Source organism: Musa acuminata, chromosome BXJ2-3 (genome assembly GCF_036884655.1).
Source record: "Musa acuminata AAA Group cultivar baxijiao chromosome BXJ2-3, Cavendish_Baxijiao_AAA, whole genome shotgun sequence".
Taxonomy (NCBI): domain Eukaryota; kingdom Viridiplantae; phylum Streptophyta; class Magnoliopsida; order Zingiberales; family Musaceae; genus Musa; species Musa acuminata.
Window position 1 is genome coordinate 43,407,123 of NC_088340.1, and position 21,464 is coordinate 43,428,586.

At 40.1% G+C, this 21,464-nt stretch overlaps 2 protein-coding genes and 1 pseudogene across 4 annotated transcripts; 2 read left to right on the forward strand and 1 right to left on the reverse strand.

Moving 5' to 3' along the window:
* Window positions 1–382: 382 nt before the first annotated feature.
* LOC103980065 (uncharacterized) lies at window positions 383–2,820 on the forward strand (annotated as a pseudogene).
* LOC103979841 (MFP1 attachment factor 1) lies at window positions 2,190–2,687 on the forward strand. The gene has a single exon (XM_009396057.3). It carries the CDS (start codon window positions 2,190–2,192, stop codon window positions 2,685–2,687), a length of 498 nt encoding a protein of 165 aa, XP_009394332.2.
* Window positions 2,821–4,040: 1,220 nt separating the features above from the next.
* LOC135608484 (formin-like protein 5) lies at window positions 4,041–20,927 on the reverse strand. Of its 3 annotated transcripts, XM_065101413.1 has the most exons (18): window positions 20,716–20,927; window positions 19,297–20,000; window positions 19,005–19,226; window positions 17,249–18,924; window positions 17,019–17,142; window positions 15,862–15,933; window positions 14,945–15,043; window positions 14,802–14,843; window positions 13,420–13,500; window positions 13,292–13,342; window positions 13,136–13,217; window positions 11,640–11,734; window positions 10,734–10,805; window positions 10,537–10,653; window positions 8,659–8,727; window positions 8,489–8,555; window positions 4,767–4,909; window positions 4,041–4,675 (listed from the first exon to the last, which is right to left on the reverse strand). In XM_065101413.1, exons 1-18 carry the CDS (start codon window positions 20,786–20,788, stop codon window positions 4,586–4,588), a joined length of 3,879 nt encoding a protein of 1,292 aa, XP_064957485.1. In that variant the 5' UTR covers window positions 20,789–20,927; the 3' UTR covers window positions 4,041–4,585. The 3 variants fall into 3 exon arrangements, 2 of the variants coding, with proteins under 2 accessions (XP_064957485.1, XP_064957486.1); XM_065101414.1 differs by lacking the exon at window positions 4,041–4,675 and having other exon boundaries at window positions 4,777–4,940; XR_010485529.1 differs by lacking the exons at window positions 8,489–8,555; window positions 8,659–8,727 and having other exon boundaries at window positions 4,536–4,675.
* Window positions 20,928–21,464: the final 537 nt, after the last annotated feature.

Consider the following 21,464-nt stretch of genomic DNA (forward strand, 5'->3'; position numbering starts at 1 on the left):
AATTAACTTCATGTAAATTTTCTTACGTCCCTTGATGAATCGAAGAAGTGATGGAAAAGTATTATGGAATGAGAAGTCAGATGAGTGCACACGGGAAACGAAGAAGAAACAGAAAACCATGGCTTCATGCCCTGGATTTCGAGAATTCTGCATGCGGTACATACGACTTCTGCTTTCATCTTGAGTGCCTGCAGTTGATTAGAGAAGGAAATGAAGCGGTCCGCACACAGAAGAATTGCTTGACCGGTCAAAGCACGCTACGTATCGCCATGTGTCTTATGCTTATACGTCGATGATCCAATCCCACGGACCGCCGTTCGTGGCAGTCTGTGGGTCCTAAAGTTACGTCAACTGTTAGGTTGTGCCTTTTATTGCGTCGACGCATCCCTCCCCCTGCAACATCGGACGCCCACGGAGAAGCTTAGACGGCACCAGTCTCACTTCCGTAAGCGTAGAGGAGCCATGGAGGACGTGTGGTCTTGGGTCGCCGCTCTCCCTGAGCCATCGCGATGGCCTTCCGCCCCTCCGTCTCTTGTTCTTGCGTCAGCCGACGAAAAGACGATCTGCCTCGCAGCCGACCGCACCGCCGGCTCCGGCGCGGAGACCCTCCTCACCTTCTCCATTACACTCCACGGTTTCCATCCCTCCAACACCTCTCGTGCCCTATGGCTGTCGGATCCCGTATCCCCTTCATCCCCTCATATCCCTCTCCTCCTCCAGCTCCTCCGTGAGACTATCTCCATGTCTCCCTCTTCTTTCTCGTTTTCTGCGATCAAGTTCGACCAGGAATCCATTTCGGGTGCCCTCGGTGGTGACGAGCAGACTGCATCTTTCTTCTCCCTCGTTTTCTTCCTCCGGCTTTTCTGGACTTGCGCCACTGAAGCTCCTGCCGACGCCGGCTTCCTGTTCTTCCGAGCTCTTGACTCCCCCCTCGAGCAAGCCCTCGGCTGCCGGATCGCTCTACGTGGCGTCCTCCTTTCCCTCGGGCCGGACGTCGAGGAGCGCTTCATGCGCTCCCTCGGCTACATGCTGACCAAGTTGGTGCATCCTCCGCGAGCTTCAGGGCGGCGACCCCGGAGGCCTTCTCCCGGTCGGCTGCTGCCCCTCCTACGCCGCAGAGAGGCACGGGCTTTGGGTCCTGAAGGGCTTCGCTCCGGTGCCGGCCATGGCCCGGTTTGGTTCCAGTGGCTCGACCGGCAGCCCGAACCTGGAGCCGAAGGACTCCGTGCTACGCTACACCTTGGCTCACCAGCAGCTCGAAGCCGTCGTACAATTAGAGTCCAGGGTCTGCATGCGGGACCCGCGGTTTATCCGGGTGAGCGTCCGTGTCGACAGTGTACGGCTCAACGTGGTCCGGCTCCGGTTCGGGAGGCGAAAAGAAGTGGATGACGGCGTCCTGGAGGCCGAACGGCACTTCCCGTCGCGGGCCCGGGTGTGGGTGGGGCCGGAACTGGGGTCGAGCTACGCCACCGGCCCGAGCCTGGGCCGGTCGAGTGGGAACCCGGAGAAGGAGGTGGAGGCGACGCGTACGGTGAAGGGGCGGTTCGGGGAAGGGAAGGCGGCCGGCGTGAAGGCGACGGCACGCACGGCGACGAGGGCGCGGGGGCGCAGCTGGCTGTGGGAGCAGGAGGCGGAGGGCGGCGCGGGCGTGTTCGATGGGGTGCTCCACGACGGCGCCACGGGGGCGGAGGTGGCGGCGTCGAGGCCAGAAAGCGGCGCGGGCGGCGGCGAAGCGGACCGGAGGGTAGGGATGAGGCTGAGGTACAGCGGGTCGGGGAGGGCGTTCAGCAAGGCGGGCGGGGTGGTGGTGGCAGGGGACGAGCTGCCGGAGACGATAGAGTGGAGGGTGGGAAGGGAGATGGAGGGGAGGGTGGTGAGGTGGAGACTCGGGGTCCGCGTGTGGGTGAGTTACTTCGCCAATGAGGTGAAGACGGGCTACTGCGAGACGCGGAGCGTGGAGTGGCGGGAGGAGGTGGACTTGGCTTTGGTCGCAGGAACAAGTGAGCTCGCAGCAAGATGACTTTGGATAGATGGGTCCGCCTGTCCGGGAACGCATTTGGGTTGAGAAGTGGTCGGCTCAAAAATAAAGATCGCAAGGCCGGCCCATTGGAAGCGGTCCGTCCCCGAAGAGGGCCTTTAAATAACCGTCGGCCCTTTCCAGTTACAACAGAAATCCCAAGAAGGCCACAATGGCGAGAGATGGCGAAGTGGCCTACTCCATCGAGGCAGGCGATGAACTCGATCCCACTTCGGCGGCGTCGGCCGGTCTTCTCGACGTCTCCCTCAACATGTGGCCGCCGTCGCAGGAGTCGCGGGACGCCGTGATCCAGCGCCTGGTCGAGACCCTTTCCTCCCCCTCCGTCCTCACCAAGTGCTACGACGTCGTCTCCGTCGAGGAGGCTTCCTCCATTGCTCTCATCATCGAGCAGGAGGCCTTCGCCGCCGCCAATTGCGACGGCGTCTGTTCCTTCTCAGACTACGACTACGGGCTGGAGATCCTCCAGATCTACACCAGGGAGATCGGGAAGCGCATGATCGAGTTCAGCAAGTCGAGTGCCCCGCCTGACTCACCTGCGCCCATCGTCGTGGTCGCTGCCGACGATTTTGTTTCGATCATGGTAGATTCCGCCTCCACCACCGATGGTGATAGGGAGGTATACTCGTCCACTGAATCCGAGTCTTCTTGATTTCAGCCTCGGATCACTAATCCGTAGGTAACTTCGCTTGTTTGAATTCTCTGAATCATGCATCTGTCATCTGTTTGCTGCAATGTTGGACAGCGTAGATACAGTGCTAATCGCATGAGGCTTGTTGTTCAGACGTATACATAAGAGTAGTTCTGGAGCTTTAATCCGTTTGCTGCTGCTTTCAGTTCATCCAATATCGTGCTGTCCTTTTTTCTTTTTCCTCTTAACTTTCGATGCGTGAATGCAGATTCTTGCGGGACTCCTCCTGTTTTATGTTTATTCTACTAAAATATGGATAGATTTAGTTTCCCTTGATGATGATCGGAAGGGGAGAAAAAGTGATGGTATGAGAGAGTCATGGAAATCATAGAAGAGGAACTGAGCAATGCTTAAGGAGATGAGAGAAGAGTGTAATTGCATTCCAAGATTAGTTGGCGAGTTGTCGAGTATTGAGATTAGTTGCTCAGGCTCACCCATCTCTTGGGCTTGGGCTTGGCCCAAATTTATGTTTGTACCTTCAAGGTCTTGATTGCTCTGTTTCTTTATGACCAATCTGGAACAGAATTTGGGGATTAAGATTTATGATATGACATGCAAGGAAAATAAGGGAAGGATGGTCTTAGGAAAATTAGTTGGAGAGGTGACAATGCTTTGAGATCACAGGTTTTGGGCTGTGCTTTGGGTGCAGGCCAGGCCTGTAATCCCATTTGTATCTTCACTCAGCTGGACAGGGGCTCGAGTGTCATCTTCTTTCAGTTTATGGCAGATCTTTAAGGGAAATGGGGCCTTAAAGATCTGTGAAATGAGATTGAAGGAAAAAAGTTTGCAATAGAGAATGTGGAGTGAGATTGGGATGATGCATGCATGATTTAAGGTGTGACTTAGGATAAAAGGGCAATACCAAAGAGATAAAATACAACCAAAGGTAGGAAGAGCTGAGGCCAATTGGTCTATTCACCACTTATTTTTACAAAAAAGAAACAGATAAAGATATTTTCACAAGGCATCAAGAGGCCCTTTTCAGTATTGAAATTTTAGGATCAGTCTCCAACAACAAAAAGAAAAGGGAAAAGAAATAACAGAAAGAACGGACTCACTTATATCAAGACATTGTTAGCATAAAAACACATGTTAACACACTCAAAAGTGAAGGAAGAAAATGTTGACATGACTTAAAACATCCCACATTCTACAGGACTTCATTGTATGTAATTTTCGTCCGTTTTGAGAAAACAAACATATAGCTTTTTGTATACCGATCAGCTGACAGCGGCCATCAGAAATATGTATCAATCCTCATCCTTAAGGTTTACAACGAGACGATAGATACAACATACAGATTCACAGACATCATAATCGGGAAAATTGGGCTCCATTAGGACCGATGGGATTAGAATTAGGCTCGATACAAATCTTAACCTACAGATTACTTCTCACACCTAATTTACAATTTCTGAAATCTAGCCGTACCAAGCCGCTGCAAATAAAATAAATGGCAAGAATAAGAAACGAAAAAAGAGATCAAATGGACAGAGGGGTTAGTTCTTTACAAGAATTAGATCACATAATTTGGTCATGCTTGACTGGCCGCAGCATATTGATCAATCTGACGTCTAGTATCCAAGTTCACCTGTTGGAGACTATAGCTCTGTACAAGAATTAGATCACAAAGAAGCTGAGCAGCTCGCGCATGTCATGGAGGTGGTCACTATTGAGAGTGTCCCTGTACCATGACTCCAGTATTATGCTTGAACTGGGGCCTATCGTGCTTGAACCAGTGCCTAGATTCAGCGCTGTCTGTCTCCCCAGTTGGCCGGGGACCTTGCACGATGTAATGGCACACAGATCCCCCAGGCAGGCAGTAGATAATATGTAAGCCGGTGTTAGGCAAGTACAGGTCATCTAATGTCTTTTTCACGTCTGTATGTAGACTTAGTCTTCTGCTTCGTTTCCTGCAACTGCTGGCTCAAGCTTCTTTCCTTCAAATCCTGTTGACAAATATTTGGTAGAAGAGTAAGCAAATATAATGGATTCACTAGGAAACATGGAATTAGCAAACTTTAGTGGTCAGGCACTAACAATTTTACTGTTTGACAATGATGATTTCGGCTTCTCCATCTCTCTCCCCTGTTGAGCTTTCTTCTTCTCAAGTTCAGCTTGCTGGCAATTCTCCTGATGTGCTCGCTTGAACATCAAAATGAAGTTCAAAAGTGTAGAGAGAACTGCATTAACGATTTCTGCAGATCATTTTAACTGGAGAACAAATTTTACACACATCAAGGACTTGATTAACAAGTGGATATATTAGTTTGTGAATGGACTTAATTAACAAAGGTGAGATGGCACACAAGATGATAGTACAAAAACAAATCAGACCGCTTCTTGACAGATAATATACAAGGTTGAGGAGAGCTGATAGCTGCACACACACCATAGTTTGGAAAGAAGAGATTAAGCATGCCAAATCAGTATCGACCATAAAAATTGTGACACTATATATATATACATATATATATACATATACATACATATATACATATACATACATATATATATATATATATATACATATATATATAATCATTCCCCTAAACTGGAAGCTCATGGATATTCTCACTACCTTCAACTCTTATTTGACTGCTATGTTATCCTTTCAAACCCAACATTTAATCAAAAAAACCATTATGATCAAGGTTATCAGGCACACTATTTTGTTTATTCTCCATTCTTAACATAAAAGTTCAGTTGCAGACTCTATCTACTCGTTCTCAGAGTCTAAGAAGTTGATTTTATGCCCTGTTAGAGCAGCTTATACATGACATTTTACCGATAAATCACAAACTTCTTTGATAACTTCATCATATTGTGAGTTTACTCTTGTTTTGTTCTTGTGAAAGTGTATAGTTCTGAAATAACAATCCACTTCTGTTGTCACATGTAATTTATCACTCTGATACAATCAAATTGTTCATTCTTATTTTTCTACTTCAAAGAAAGAGTAGCATATACTATGGTGTCCTTTTTCATCCTTGTTTTACATACTATGGTGTCCATATACGATCAACTTTATCGTTGGTCAAATTTCATCCTTGTTTTTCTACTTCAAAGAAAGAGTAGCATATACTATGTTTTGGACGATATATCTGATAAATCATAAATATCAAATCTAGGATAAATTCCCTGGAAAAATTCTTCATTTTGGGCTTTTCCGTAAAGGTGTCCTTTTTCTTTTTCTCCTGACAATGTCCCCCTTTCCCTCATTTTGGACTTTTCCCTGGAGGTATCCCTTTTCGTTTTTTTCCTAACAGTGCTCCGTTCCCTTAGTCTCCAAAATCCTTGACAGGATATCCATGACAGTTCCAGCATTTTTCCTATGGACCAAGGTCAATTGATCCAAGGATTTGGACCAAATGTCACTATTCCTATAGACCAATCCAATCCTCATTTTGGGTTTAACATCAAAAATAATATTCTTCCTCTTCACATATTCAACCGAGCAACCCATCTCTTCTCCTCCCCTTCTCCTAAAACATATCCACTCTACCACCTTCTCATGAAATATGCAAGTCTTCTCCACCTTTTAAAGTTCTTCCTCATTTTGTGTTTCTACTTATAATGGTCTCTCTTTGTATAACATTATACTTTGATTCATCATAAGTTTTGTATATTAAGTATGTATGAAATGAAGAAAATCAGAACAAGTATATAACTATCCAATTACAGTATTTTTCAACACCCTCAGTATCCTTTTTAAGAAAACAAAAGACTATAATCATATTTTAAATATTGTAACCACATTTTAAAAATAACATTTTATAACTTGAAATGTTTGTGTAAGCTCCTCACTGTAAATTATGTTCATATGAATTAGAATTCTAAATTTAGTATATCTTGAGTTTGTATATATAGAAAAAAAATTTGTGACTACTTATTTATAATATTTACAGTGTTGACACTGTAGTAGTTACAAAAACACTATAACTGATTTCTTATCCTTTAAATCCCCTTGGACCGTTCATGTGGAATATCTTATTAGACCCTTCTTCAAACCTCATAAAAATCTTATTAAAAAAGAAATAGAAAATGATAAAAAACTTTTACACTTATACAAGAAAGTGGAAGAATAGAGATGTCTTAGGAGAAGGGGGAGTGGAGATGGGTTGCTTGATTGAATCTGAGAAAGAGGAGGAAGACCACTGTTTTTGGCGTTAAACAAAATGAGGATTGAACTGGTCCATAAGAACAGTGACAATCAGTCCAAATCCTTGGACCAGTTCATCGGTTCATATAAGGGGCTTTTCTAGGGAATTCACCCTAGAATTCTAGGGTATTTTAGGACTAAGGGAAAGGGCACCTCTAGTAAAAGCCCAAAATAAGGGACTTTTCTAGGGAATTCACCCTTATATCTATAGATATATATATTCAACATACCATAAATCTTATCTTATTAGAAACACCTTTGACAACTAGGAACCATATATTTACAAGGGAAAATGCTAATTACTTACAAAATCACTTATGAGCAGACAGCAGGAATTGGAACATCTTGCTATAGATGCGTCAATCATATCTCCCTCTTTGCCATAATCATGATTGATAGCTTGCTAATAATTTTCAATTAGAAACCAAATCATTTTCTTGAATATAGGGCAAAACATGGAGTATGACTCGAAGCTTTAATGAAGACTTGACAAGACTTTTGTAATTGCCTGTCAATTTGATGTCAACTCTTTATAACCATCATATCCAAAATAAGTTTATTAAGGGTGGATCTTGCCCATAATTCCTAGGTACTAGTAAGTGGCAAAAAACATCTACTACATTAATTAACCATATTGTGGTTTATTCCACTAAGGCAAACTAAAGTTGAGTCCCTATTCAGCATAGCACAATCCTTCTTATCCATCAGTAATTGCCAATCTGAGCATGAATCAAGTTGCAGATTGCCCCTTTTCAGAGAGTTCAGTCTGAATTAAATTTTTTAACACTGACGTCACACACAACTTGCCCACCCAGGCCACTGTCTACAGCTTGTCGCCTGTCTTCTACCCCTATTTACTCTTCTATTCTTCTCCTCTCTTTCTCCTCTTCCTCCCATCTCCCTCTGGTACCGATACCTGCATACTGTGTCTCGGGATGCTAGCATGGACTGAACTGGTACCGGTCCAGCCATGGACCAGCAAGGGTCCGGTAATTGAAATAAGGAATCTATTCCATGATCCTCGTAATAGAAGCAACAATTCTAAATTTCCCAAGACATGAGAGAGTAAATGAGAAAAGAGAATGACAACACTACTTTGTGAGGATCAAGTTACATCTTAAAAAGGCATGAACAAGCCAAATAGCCAATGGGAAAGTAACATTTACAAATGATCCAATAGAAAGACAACTGTTGAGTTCAGATTGTTTCCAATTTCAAGAAAAAACATTACCACTAATCACCACTAGATTATCAGTTAAACATAAAGTCAGAATGATCACTAAATGAACTACATATTCAAGGAATAGCAATGCTCAATTTTGTTATTTCAATCAGAGAGATGCAGGATAGGCAATTACACAATTTTTGCAAGACCTACCATCACAAGCATAATAGAAGGGTAAAATATGCTTTTTAATAGATCTAAAAGAACTGCTGATAGCAATTTGATAAAGAAATCAAAGTTTCTAATCTTTGTATGGCCCAAGTATGCATCAGAAGAAGGTATAATGAACATAAATCATGAAAATGGGTGTTGATGGTTTAAAAAGAATTGAAGCCTTCATTTAACAAGACTTATCCAATAAAGAAGCTACTAGACCTTGTTCAAGTGGACATTTTGCAGGATTTTCACCAAAATATAGTACAAGAGCATCTGCATTTCTACCCTGTCAACACTCAAAATATGTAAGGAAGATGTGTGATACATAACATGGTAGACATAAAAAATCAGTGATATATGTTCTTATGAGTGACTAGCAGGCAGCCCACCACTGATGTATATAATGTTGTTAGTGACCGCACTTTAGCTTCAGCAACAACAACAAACTCCTTCAAGGTCTAAACAATAAAAAGGGCAATGAGTTAATAAAAATTTGATGCACATGAAAATCTGGTCCAATCAGGGAAAAAGAAGAGAAATAAACAACCTTCACATATCAGACTCTGACTTAATAGGACTTATCACAGCATCACATATATAGCATATATTGAGCTGGATACGTAAAAAATAAAATATAATCAGCTGTTTAAAATAAGCTAAAAATATGAACAAGGAGTGTGATGTATGACATGCCACATAAGCGACAGTGACGTGATGATGAGTACTAAATAATGTATTGTTAACACATTACATAGAATGCAATGATAATGGATTAAATTTCAAGCCAAGAATAACAAAAAAATATTTCAACTACTAGGCTACATAGGACATTTTCTGCTTTCTACTATCAAGTGTCATATCGTTGAGGCAAAAAAAACACTTTTTTTTGCATTACAACTCTATTCAAGGGCGACATCCTTCCTTCAAGGAAAAAAAATATACACCATGCATTCTGCTACCGGTCAACTTTCTGCTCTTCATCTCCCTTGGGACTTCTATTTCAAATTAACCAAGTATTGCACAGTAGACTTTGTGTATGGTTGAACAGCTATAACAAGCATATGCTTTTTCCACATCCCTCACTACCAATAGCTTATCAAACCACATCTGATGTCCGAGCTTAGCATCTTCTCAAATCATTGACCAGTAGTAGTCAAACAGGGCTCTGCATCTCACCAAAAGTTACAGCTGTTGCACTGGATAGCTATATCATTGAAGATGCCAGAAATGGTAGAACCTTCTTTTTTATAAGTTTGTTTTTTGGCATTTCTGTTCCTTCCTTTTCACTATATTTTGGCCAAACCAATTAGCCCATTCTTCAATAAGCACATAGTCAGAAATCACATTCTCCTCCCACTACTTGAGAGCTCATGATCTCATATGTTGTCACCCATGTATCTTTAGTGGTGCAAGGTGATCCTTACTAGTTTTCATAGGATTCCATATGCCCCATGCTACTCCAGTAAGATCTAATCATTCTTAAAAAGCACATTGTCAGAAATGACATTCTTCTTACAGTGTTCAAGAGCTCATGGTCTCATATTCCCCGCATTGAGTTTTTTTTCACCTTTCGCTCAGAGTATATTCACTATTGTCTCAAGGAGTATTTAGCCTTACAAGGTGATCCTTACTAATTTACTATTTGTCATCATTTCCCTCATCTACATGTGTTTGACTTGCCAACATGCATGTATAAATGGATTTTTTTTAAGTAGGAAAAAAAATCCAGAAAAATCCAGATCACAGACTGAAAACCTTTGCATTCTAAGAATAAACAGCAAAGTAACAGTAACTTGCTCTGACTGTTCAATCCTCGTTTAGTAGCATCACATTTTTCCACTTCTCCAACCTATCCTTCTGGATCACAAATCATCCATATATATAGTAACACAAAATCTTTTTCTTGTCAAGTGGAGATATACCAGTTCATCTGCTTCATTGATAATGGGAAATTTTGACTGCCTGTCTATATAAGCATCTAAAGCATAATCAATATGCCCAATGTGCTCAAGTAAATGGAAATATTTTTCGGATGGCAATGACAAAACGATACATGATTAGAGCATGTTATGCAAAAAGACATGTGCAATGTAGATGCATCTAAGCGTTCACATAATTTCCATAATTAAAAAGAAAACTAAAAAAACTTATTTGCAAGCAAAATTGTCAAAAGGGCAGTAGGAATTCAACATTTAAATGCCCACGAACAATTTGAAAAAATCTACAACAACTAAATATTTAAAAAGACAACTTGAATGATGGCATACTTTGCAGAAAATTTCTGAGGCGGGCCCATCATTTTCAGATGCTTTCAGCTCCACTTCAACCTTCCTTAAACCCTTGACAATGGCTTGCATTTCTTCAGCCAAGGATTTTAATTGTATCTGTATATGGAAACTTGTAGGTAAATCTATCACTTGCATGCTGTAGTATAACCAACAATAATAGCAAAACAAAGTAAAACCTTTGATGTAGCTTCCAAGCTAATAAGATCCTCATGAAAATCCAGAAGATGTGGAGATCTCGAAGCAAGCGACTGATTTCATGCCAAAATGTTTATAAGATTAATAGATGAAACAATATATCGAAGAAAAAAGGAGAGGAAAATTGACAGTATAAAGAACTCCATTTTGACATGATGAATCTATGATTACAAATTAAACAACATTCAAAAGTTTTGGCCAAGTTTGCTATTAATCCTCTATGTTTGCATATATCATTTACTCTTTTTATATTTATAGAATCATGATTCACTGACCGACAAACCAAGCCAGGGAAAACCTATCTTGCAGTTGAAGCATCTTAATTGAATCAGCAGCCATAATAATTTGTATGTTGGGTTGTCCAGATCATGGTTCGCATTATCGGTCCATACTGGTGTATCGACCAGCTGTCGGTACCGTATGTACCAAGCCATTCTAGGGAAAACCTACCTTGTAGTTAAAGTATCTTAATCAAATCAGCAGCCATAATATATTTGTATGTTGAGGAATATTACTTGTCCAGGACTCCAGATAATAGAAAGCAACAATAGCTGGGTCTTCCATTTGTGAAGATAACCTAGACTGTGAATCTATTTTAACATATTTAACAAAAGCCCTGCATTATCAATGCAGAGGTAAATGTTACAATATAGACACATTTTCGTAAGCAGAAAATTTGTTGAACAATATGAAAAAGGACAGCTTTATGTCAAGTTAAAACCAAGTTATGAACAGTAAATGGGGTATCTTTGATAGAATTGCAAGCATGTCTAATCAACAAAATGCAAGTACATGCTCATATGTAGCATTTTCAGCCAAAAAATTAGAAAATTCACTATGAAATTGAAATAACATGGACAACATTAAAGATATCAAATGTATCATACCTTGCACAAATAGTGCATAAGAGTCATCTTGTTATTAGTAGCACGAGTATCAGAAAGTTTAAGAAGACTGTCCAAATGGAAACCAATAGCTGAGCCTGCAAGTTTAATCAAATTGTTGTTTTAAATGAAGGTAAATTAGAAAATCAGAGCCTACCGAATGCCCCTAATAACATGAGATTCCTGTCAGTGTAGGGTCTGAGGGTCAGGTAAGCATAGCCTTACCTCCACATCTGATGGCTATTGTCATGATTTTGACCAAGTTCCTAGAGTAATATAATTGACAAAACTCACTATAGCATTATTTTCATAACTCCGAGTACAATTAATGCACTAATAAATGGTCAGAAAAGATATTATTTCTTCCCTATTGTTCTATAGAAACCAAAACATAAGTGCATCAAGGAGAATTTCTGAATTGAGCTGCTTCCTGGCCCAATGTGTGGCAGATTCTGAACTAAACCATTAGCGTCAAGTATCCAACAGAAGTTTGGACGAAGTCGAACCACTTTTCAAACAGCCGATATAGGTCAGAAGCTTGGACTAAGTCATAGCAAAATCTATCACTATGGGAGGGTGTTGAGTGAAAACACAACCGTGCAAGAGTTGATCCCTTGAAACAATGCTGTGATTTGTCTCACATCCTAATTGACAAAATCATGTACCATAAGCACCACTAATTTCACTTGAACTGTAGGACTTGACTTAGTTTTCCTCATAAGCTAGATGATATTGTTCATACTTCATATTTAACTGGTCCTGAAATTTGCCGTAAGTGCCACATTTGTTTTCCTATTATGCATATTTCCTAGGATTGTTGACTGCATATTACCTTCATATATTAACATGCCCATAGCTCAATAATATAAATATGAACTAAATTGCTTCTCTTACATATTCATCATATATAATTTTATATTGAGCTGCTTAAAATGTTTCAGACATATTACTCATATGCTCATTTCATTTGCAACACTAACATCTATTAGGTTGTTTCTTCAACATGTTAAGTATGCTTTTTTTTTATGGAATTAGTCAGGCCAAACAACAACCATAATTTTAAAATTATTTAAACAACTAACCCTGCTTGGTTTGGATTATGTATCTGTACATCGAAAGGGAAATGTGTTTTTCATCTTGACAGGCTAAAGCCATTTGCTTGAAGCTACATTTATCCAATATTTGTTGGTGTTCCTGACATTCCCATGTATAACCCATTACGCTACATTTATGAAGCATTTGGTGGTGTCCATGGCATTTCCATGTACAACCTATTATATAAATCGCAATGATTTTTGACAATTTTGCTCATTGGACAAATAAAGAACAAACAAAAATATAAAAAATTAAATAAAGAACAAAAAAAATTAACAAACAAAACAATTTTGTTAGTGATTACAGATTTGACTACTTTTAATTGAACAAAGTCTAGCATATCTTATCACCCACATGTATGTGAGAAACAAAGACCTTTCAGTGTATGTGAAAATTGGAATTACCTCTTGCAGTTCCTTGATTTATGGTATTGCCAAGGAAAAGAATTTTCTTCATGATTTCCTTCAGTTTGATAGAATTGCGAATCTAACAAGCCAATTGTCATGAATATAAATGTCATAATTAAAAAAATAGGAAGGGAAGACAGAGTATTCACACACCTGTTCACAAGCAGAGTCTATACTGCTCAAACTCTTTTTAAGATCAGAAACCTGGGAAAAGGTGGGACAGTAGATCCTAATCCATCATGTTCTCTTATAAACAAAAACAGAATAGACATAAGTACAACCTGAGAGCCAAACTGAATCTTGAAAGAAAAAACCCTTAATTTAGATTCCACCCGTGGAACTTTCATCAGCTCCAAGAAAAACTGCACCATTTAAATGTCAAATGAAAATTTTCTTTTAATATAATAAGCAAAGACAGATTCAAAGCAAAGAATGAGAATGACCATGAAACAGAGAAACAATATCATTATATAGACATGAATAACAATTTTTTTGTGCGAAGGGTAAGTGACGAAAGTGAGATTCAGACTTAGGACTTCGCGATAAACCATCAAAACCTTTACCAACTAAGCTAGCTGACACCTTCAATAACATATCATTATATAGACATGAAACAGAGAAACAGTAAAGGACCTCTAAGAAAGAAACAGTTTAAAATCCATAGCTTCAGGCAAAGTAAGATATTTATACAAACTGCTTAAAAGGAGAATTCCATTCTAGCCGCATCTTGGATAAGAAAGTGGCAGAAGTCTGGTTCAATTTGTGATTGGTGTGAAGCAAGAATGAAACAGAAAACCACATTTTCCTATCGTGTATCCTTGTGAGAAAGGTTTGGCAAAGCTCTTATAATCTCTTCTAATGACCTCTACCCCCTAAAGCTACAGAAAGCATAACAAAAATTGAAGATTTACAAAGCTTAATACTACTTAGAGATGAACTAGGAGAAAGGAGTATAAAGATACGAATGGAAAGATGCAACTTGAAATAGCTTGTTAAAAGTTAAAACTAGGGGAGCAACCATAGAAAATGTTCAAGGAAGACTAACATATAGCAGCACATGTTAAAATAAGTCAAAACCATAGAAGCTTATTCAAGTTATGTCCAGAAAGAAGCCAAAGGTAACTCTGATGACAAGGGCATCTCACACATGATTAAAAAACTTGAACATGAATCTAAAACAAAAGCATATCTAAGTGGATCAAGAATAGGACAAAATTTGGACAATAATTATATAGAACACTGTGGTCTGATTGGAAACCAGTTGATATGATAAAGTCATGCTTGGTGCTATAACAAATCTATAATTAGACTTTAATATTTAAATTGGGTTGACCACCCATTAGAGATCTCTGAACTTCTGGAATCCTGTAAAAAGATTTTTTCTTAATTTAGAGTGAGAGATTAAAGTGGAATAGCATGGGATTCCATATTCGTTGATATATGGGCACAACTTTAGTTCATAATTGGGTCTATAATCATCTGGCGTAAGTAAACATCAGGCGCATGTAAAACTTTAATTATTTAAGAAACTTATAATTAGTCAACTGGCATGTAAATACTAACACCATAAGTTCTCTTGTTTTTCTACCTAGCAAAACCATGAAAATTAATTTCAGATATATAGTCCAAGGAAGTCTCAAGGACAAGCAGTTGAGTACTTTACCTGCTCACACTTCCCGAGTTTTTCCTTGTCACCGGTATATCCCTATAAATCAAAACCAGAAAAAATATATATACGAACCTCAATGGAAAGGGGAAGCGACTGAAGTCAAGACAAATGTGATCATCAACAATTCTAACATGTACCTTGAGAAGATCCATTTCCTCTTTGGTTGGACAAAACTTAATGAGATTTTCCACTTGGTCAACATCCAAAATAGAGTCATCCAATGCTAAAGCAGCACTCTGAGGTATCAGATATATCATTAGAGCCACTTCCGCCTTCAAGAATACAACTAATATTTTGAATTTTAGAGTTTAGCTTGTTCATGCTATCAGTGTCTAGCTGATGAGCAGTCATGGTAAAAGAGAATAGCTCAATTTTTACAAAAGCATGTAAGGATGGATGACATATGCCTGCATAAAATGTGCATATTGTCTGTTTAGGTGATTATACATGAACATATTAGTATAATTGTAGAATCTATGTTTAGTTTTCTGTAGATACTGAGAAACAATTTACAAAAAGTACATTAATGTGAGCTACAATCTACTGTGATAGACACAAAGCAAAGTCTCTGCTTTCAGTTTGCCACTAGTTTGCTGCCTAGTTGTAAGAGATGCTTGCTATTATAGTTCAATTTCTACTAAAATAGATTAATTTTTCTCAGGAGACCATTAAAAGCTTCAAAATCTGCAATACTCAACACTATCTTTTAACCTATAATATCCTAGGCCATCTTCTCACTTTTACCACAAGACTAAAAAGTAAGAACATAATTCTGCAACATAATAATTGCAAGAAGCAGATACATTCATGTTATACCAAAGATGCACACCAAAGTACATTCACGTTTAGTATGATCAATAGCCAAAACACAATTAAAAACCCAGTGTACACATTATTTAGGTTGTTGCCTACAATGCATAATATCTCTTCTGTAGTCAGAAGTAGCGGACAGAGAAAGAATGGTGCATCATGAATTCTGTATCAACAATTCATACAAAGGCAAAATAAAGGGATATAACCAATAAACATAACGCACCACTACAGTCAAACTTACCATCAAGTCAGGAAGTGGCATCTTGATCTTCGTCAGCATGATTTCAGTGTTATTGGCACGTCTTAATGCAATCTATAAACAAAATTAAAATTAAAAGAGCTTGTTAATTAAAATCTATACAGAAGAAACAATGTCTGCATTCAGCCACAAGTTAAGCCATGAATCATTAAAAGAACTCAAGAAATGTCATCATCCTTATTTATCAAAGCCAATTCTTTTATTCATAAAGAGAGAAAATGTAGTAAAGGAAGGAAGAAATCTTTTACTTAAAATCAAGGTCTATAACCAAAAACTATCTAGCTGTCTAATTTGCTAATAATAACACGGTAGAGTTACAAAATTTATGCAACGGTGGCAGGAAGAGAGGAAGAAAAGCAGTAGGGAGCATGCCACTGATGCTTCTCCAGTTGGAAAGGAAAGGATAAGAGGATGGGAGAATAGAAGGAAGATAAGGAGTCGAGCACACTTGAATCCCACTGACTTTCCGCTGCAGCCCTGCTGCTTCAGTCTTATTCACATTGTTAAGTCAGTCACACTGCTGCATGCAAGGAAAAATGCTTCACTTTGCCTTCACATGTGGGTTCCTTTTGTTCCTTTGCTCTAAGAGAGAGAGAGAGAGAGAGAGAGAGAGAGTTTCATTGGATTTGAATCTCATAAGTCATATGGATCCTTTCCAATACTACTATTTGATAAGAAGATAGAGAAGAAGAGAACAAAAAAAGAGAAGAAGCAAGGAAAGAAGAGAAAGAAGAAAAAGAATACAAGAGAAAAATATATATATTTTCAACAATAGCATTAAAAATGGTTAATCTTATTTCGGTTTAAAATTATTTTTTGAATATAACGAAATTTTTTTATAAATTACAGCTAAAGTTTACATAAATATCATCTTTCTAGAGGTCTCATGTTCGGGCTCATTGCATAAATATCATCTTTCTCAAACTGTTTTCTTTCTCCAGTTGGTTCCTTCCCACTTTTCAAGTTTCTCTCATATGCCCCCTAGGGAATTATCCTTCTTTTTGTGTGTACGCATAGACTGAAGAGCATTATCATGGACAATGACATATAAGTTAAACAATCTAAAACAACTATAAATGAACAGTGAAAACTTCCATTTCTCAAAGTAATATTTTTAGATTTAGATATCAAGGACTTACTAGATGAACTTTATCTGATTGTGATCCAAGAGATTTACGACGCCCCTCTTTAGAGCTATCACCTGTTTTAGGAACCATAGCAGAGAAGAGGCTCTCAAGTTCTGACACATCAAAATCAGAAGCACTGCAAGTAAAAGGCTACACAAAATGAGGAAGAACATCCAAAACTAAAAGCAACACTTGTAAAGAAGAATGTTACTAGAAAAGTGAAAATTAAGCACTTGTATAACCTCAAAGCATCACCAGATCTTTGTAATTCATCCCATAAGCTTCCTTCAACAGCTAATGTTACTTTCACCCAGTGCAGCGGCTTCAATGATAACCTACGGGATGTCAAATTTGCTGAATTTACACCCATAGAACGTGAGAGTCCACGGCCTCTTCCCCCATTTGGCAATAACCCTCTAGCATTAGATAGAGAACTAGATGGAGGAGGCGGCGGAGCTCCTGGTGCCCTAGGTGGGGCTGGAGGAGGTGCACGTGCTCCAGGAGGTGGTGGTGGTGGTGGAGGAGCACTACCACGTTGACCTGGAGGAGGGGGTGGAGGTGGGGCAGGTTTCTCTGAGGTGGTATGCAAAGACATTTCTAGAGCCTGCTTATACTCACCATTTCCTAACTTCTGATTAAAATTCTTGGTATCTGTCTTATTTCGAGCAACACCTTCGTCTGGCTCTCTTTTGTACTTGAATTTAATTTCTCTTAATGTATGCTGGTTTTCTTGATTGTGATCATTCTCAAGCTGAGTTGTCCTGGAATTAATATTCTCTGGATTGACTTTTGATTCAATTTTTCCTAATTTGTTATTGGCTTCTTTTGTCGGAATCGAGATTTCTGCCTTGCAACTCATGTTGCATGAGGTCATTGTCTTTTCAGAAACCAGGTCGCATGCATCTTGCTCAATGTTGCAGGGTTCAACTATATTCTTCCCTTCAACATCAAGTGTAATGATATCCTTGACCTCATGTTTAAAGTTGCTGAGTTCTACTATATTCTTCCCCTCACAAGTAACTGTGCAATCCAAAAATATCGAATTTTCACTAATAATCTTATCATCACTACTGACAGCAATAGTTGAAAATTTAGTCATTCTGTCTTCTGCCACAGTTGGAGAACTCAACATACTTTCACTATGATGTTCAACTTTATCTTGATAGGTGCTAGAATCAATCTCTTTTTCAAGATTATGTTTCTCCGGACTAGGAATTTCATCAACAGCATTGGGTCTCCTCCCGATAATGTTTTCTGAGCCATTATTAGAGTCATTGTTTTCCCATATGCTTTCGATTGTCTCTGCAGTTTCTAAATCAATTAAATTCTCTGTCATAATCACCAAACCCATTCCATTGTCAGTCTCCTGCTTAACATTGTTAATCTTTATTAATTTTTGTTTTTCATCCATTGAAGTAACAGTGTTCTGTCGCAATGTGCTGCTTTCTATCATACTCTTCTCTTCAATCTGAACCATAGATTCTGAAGTCACTGATTTCTCTGTTACAAGTTCACCATCATGCTTACATTTGCCAAAGCCAGAACTAGTCTCAGCTGGACCAGGTATACTACGGGTTTCTACCATGATACATTTGCTAACCGTATCTGTTAACAGTTGGGAAGCCCTTGTCTCTGAATCCTCTTCAGCTTTGCTTGTCTCAAAACTACTCCTTGCTTCATTAGTCGAACTGTAGATTTCTGAATTGGGATTCCCACCATCAACAGAAGTTCCATTTCGAAATGTAGTAGTACCTTTAGGATCTCGATTTGCATTATGCGAGTAGGAGTTGGTAAATATCTCTTCAGCCTCAAAAAAATCTTCTGCCTCTGTGAAAGCACCTTCTGTTTCATCACCATCTTCAACCAATGTATCTGTGCTTGAGTCAGATTCAAAAGAATCGAAGTCCGAAAATATTACCTGGTTCACGCATAACATATACTTAAAATCGAATCCTACCAGGAACAAATAGACAAACTAGGAAAAAAATAGGCACCTACATCAGCTTTGAAATCCCTCGAAAACTGATCCTTGGCATTCCATACAACATCGATCTCCTCACGAGACAGCATCAGAATGCTAGAGTGGACAAAAGCTGTATTGAACATAATCCTGAACATTATCTCCTCATGTTCCAGATCTTTATCCATATGGATGCATTCAACAACTACATCTCCTTGAACACGACATCGAGTTTTTAACTTTACTGGTGTAGCCTCTGCCTGCAGTGACAGTCCAACACTTGGTAAACTTGAAGGACAATTTCATTTAGATGAAAGAACTATGCATTACCTGTTTGTAGTGCCGAACATGCTTCTTTGTCTTAGATGTTGAGAAAAGAATCTTTGAACTCCTACTATTGGGAGCCAATGGGTCTTGACCATAAATGCGAACCATTGGCCTGCAACCTCCTTCCCCATCAAAATTAGGTACGATCCTAAGAATCAAGCATTCCAATGTGAAGGATATATCCTTTGGAGGCCATTCTGGTGCATTTCCCCGTCTTGATATGTACTGAAGATATCTCAGGTGCGAAGGTTGTGGGTTCAAAGGAGACAAAAGATGGTGTAGCTCTTTAGGGGCTTGTTTATTCACCATTTCAAGAGTCTTTTGCTCACCAGTATACTGTTTTCTGTAAAGGAGTAAACCAGCAAGCATGAAGGCAAGTACAGGCCAACATCCTCTCTCACAGTGCATCAGCAACACATTATGTTGCCCTTCCATTGACAGCCAGCTCACACTAGACTTCAAAAAGTGGTGGATCATCTCCAATGGAAGCAAAGGACACCCTTCATACTGTAAGGGATAGTCCATGACCGTCATATCAGACTCGGTCAAAATGTCTGAGATTTGGCTCCTTTTATCTCCTTCTTTGAAATTAAATACCATGAAGGAGGCATCTGGGAAATAATCATGCAGTTGGGTGACTATGCCATCCATGTAGTCCTTGTAATCATTTTCCCCAAGAGTTTCTGCTGAGAAGCAGCAGTCGAACACTGCAACAAAAAGAACAGTAAGACATTTTGAATTTTGAACTTTCTGAAAGCGAATTATAGCAAGACCAAAAAGAATTTAGAACGTCATAGGCATAGCAAATCAGGACAAAACTATAAAACTCGAGAAGAAATCTAATACTAATTAGAAATTTAGTTTTGGGTTTAAATTTTCAATTGATTGGCAGCATTATGTTTCCTAAGATCAAACAATAAGTTCCAATAATTTATATAACCTCCAGAGCCCTTGAAAGGCCAAAAGGTGCAGCACATTTCTATTAGTTTGATAAGAGTCAACTATCTGCGAGAACTTGTCAATTTGTGCAGCAAAGAAATAGAAAAGGAACGTCACTTCCTGAATGTCAGAGAATATCAACAACAGTCAAGAACCGACCCGCCTATCTTAACCTCAAATGTGAAGCAAAACCAGCAGAATTCCTCAAATTACCACTCAAGAGTCCATCAAGCCGAAAAACCTCATTAATTCCGAGAGATGAATTATGCTCTTCGCGCAAGGAAGGGAGGAAGTACTATAGAGTCGTTCCGAGATATCAACAACATTCAAGTACTATCTTAACCTCAACTGTGGAGCAAAACCAACAGAATTCCACAAATTACCACTCAATAAACCATCAACCGGCGAAACCTCACTGATGCCCGAGAGACGAATTATGCTCTTAGGTCAAGCGAGAGAGAGAGAGAGAGAGAGAGGAAGTACCATAGACTCGTTCCGAAATTTCCAGCAGCCGATCCGGCGGCTTACGGTAGAAGAGCCTCCTGAACAACGCCATCCGCCGGCGGCTCCACCGGCGGCCGACGCCGCTGCCCCGGTGGAATCCAAACCCGACTTCTCGACCGACGAAAGATCAATACGAACGCCCACTCCACCACGCCGCGACGGTAAACCCGGTCGCGGCCACGAGCCGCCCGCCGATCGAGCAGCTCCCCGAGGGCGAGATCCTGGTCGGTATCGGTCGACCGCAAGGCTTCGACCTCTACGAGCGAGAGAGAGAGAGAGAGAGAGAGAAAGGGAGGGAGGGAGGGAAGAGGGGGAGGACAAAGAATAATTAGAAACACATTTGGTTGCCCCTTTTGTTACCGTTTGGGAGAGGAACGAAGCTGCAGTAAAAGCATTGGGACAGGCTCGGGCTCCGTGGCAGGAGTAAAAGCACGGCGTCGCGGTCACGCAAAGCGTCAGATGAACGGCCATGATTTGTACCGTCGCCTACGGACGGGAGATCGTGGGGTTCGGGGCAAAACACTTTTGCGCGGGATAAACAAATGGACACGTGTCGGTGAGGGAGGCCAAAAGGTTACGTCGAGCAAACAGCGCGATGGCGTAGAGAGCGGCGTTATACTGTATCAGCAACCCGGTACGTGTGACGTGTCGCCACGTGTGCTGCCGTAGGATATGTATGACATGGACGGTGTGTCAACGTTCGTACTTGGACGCACGTACTCGAAAGC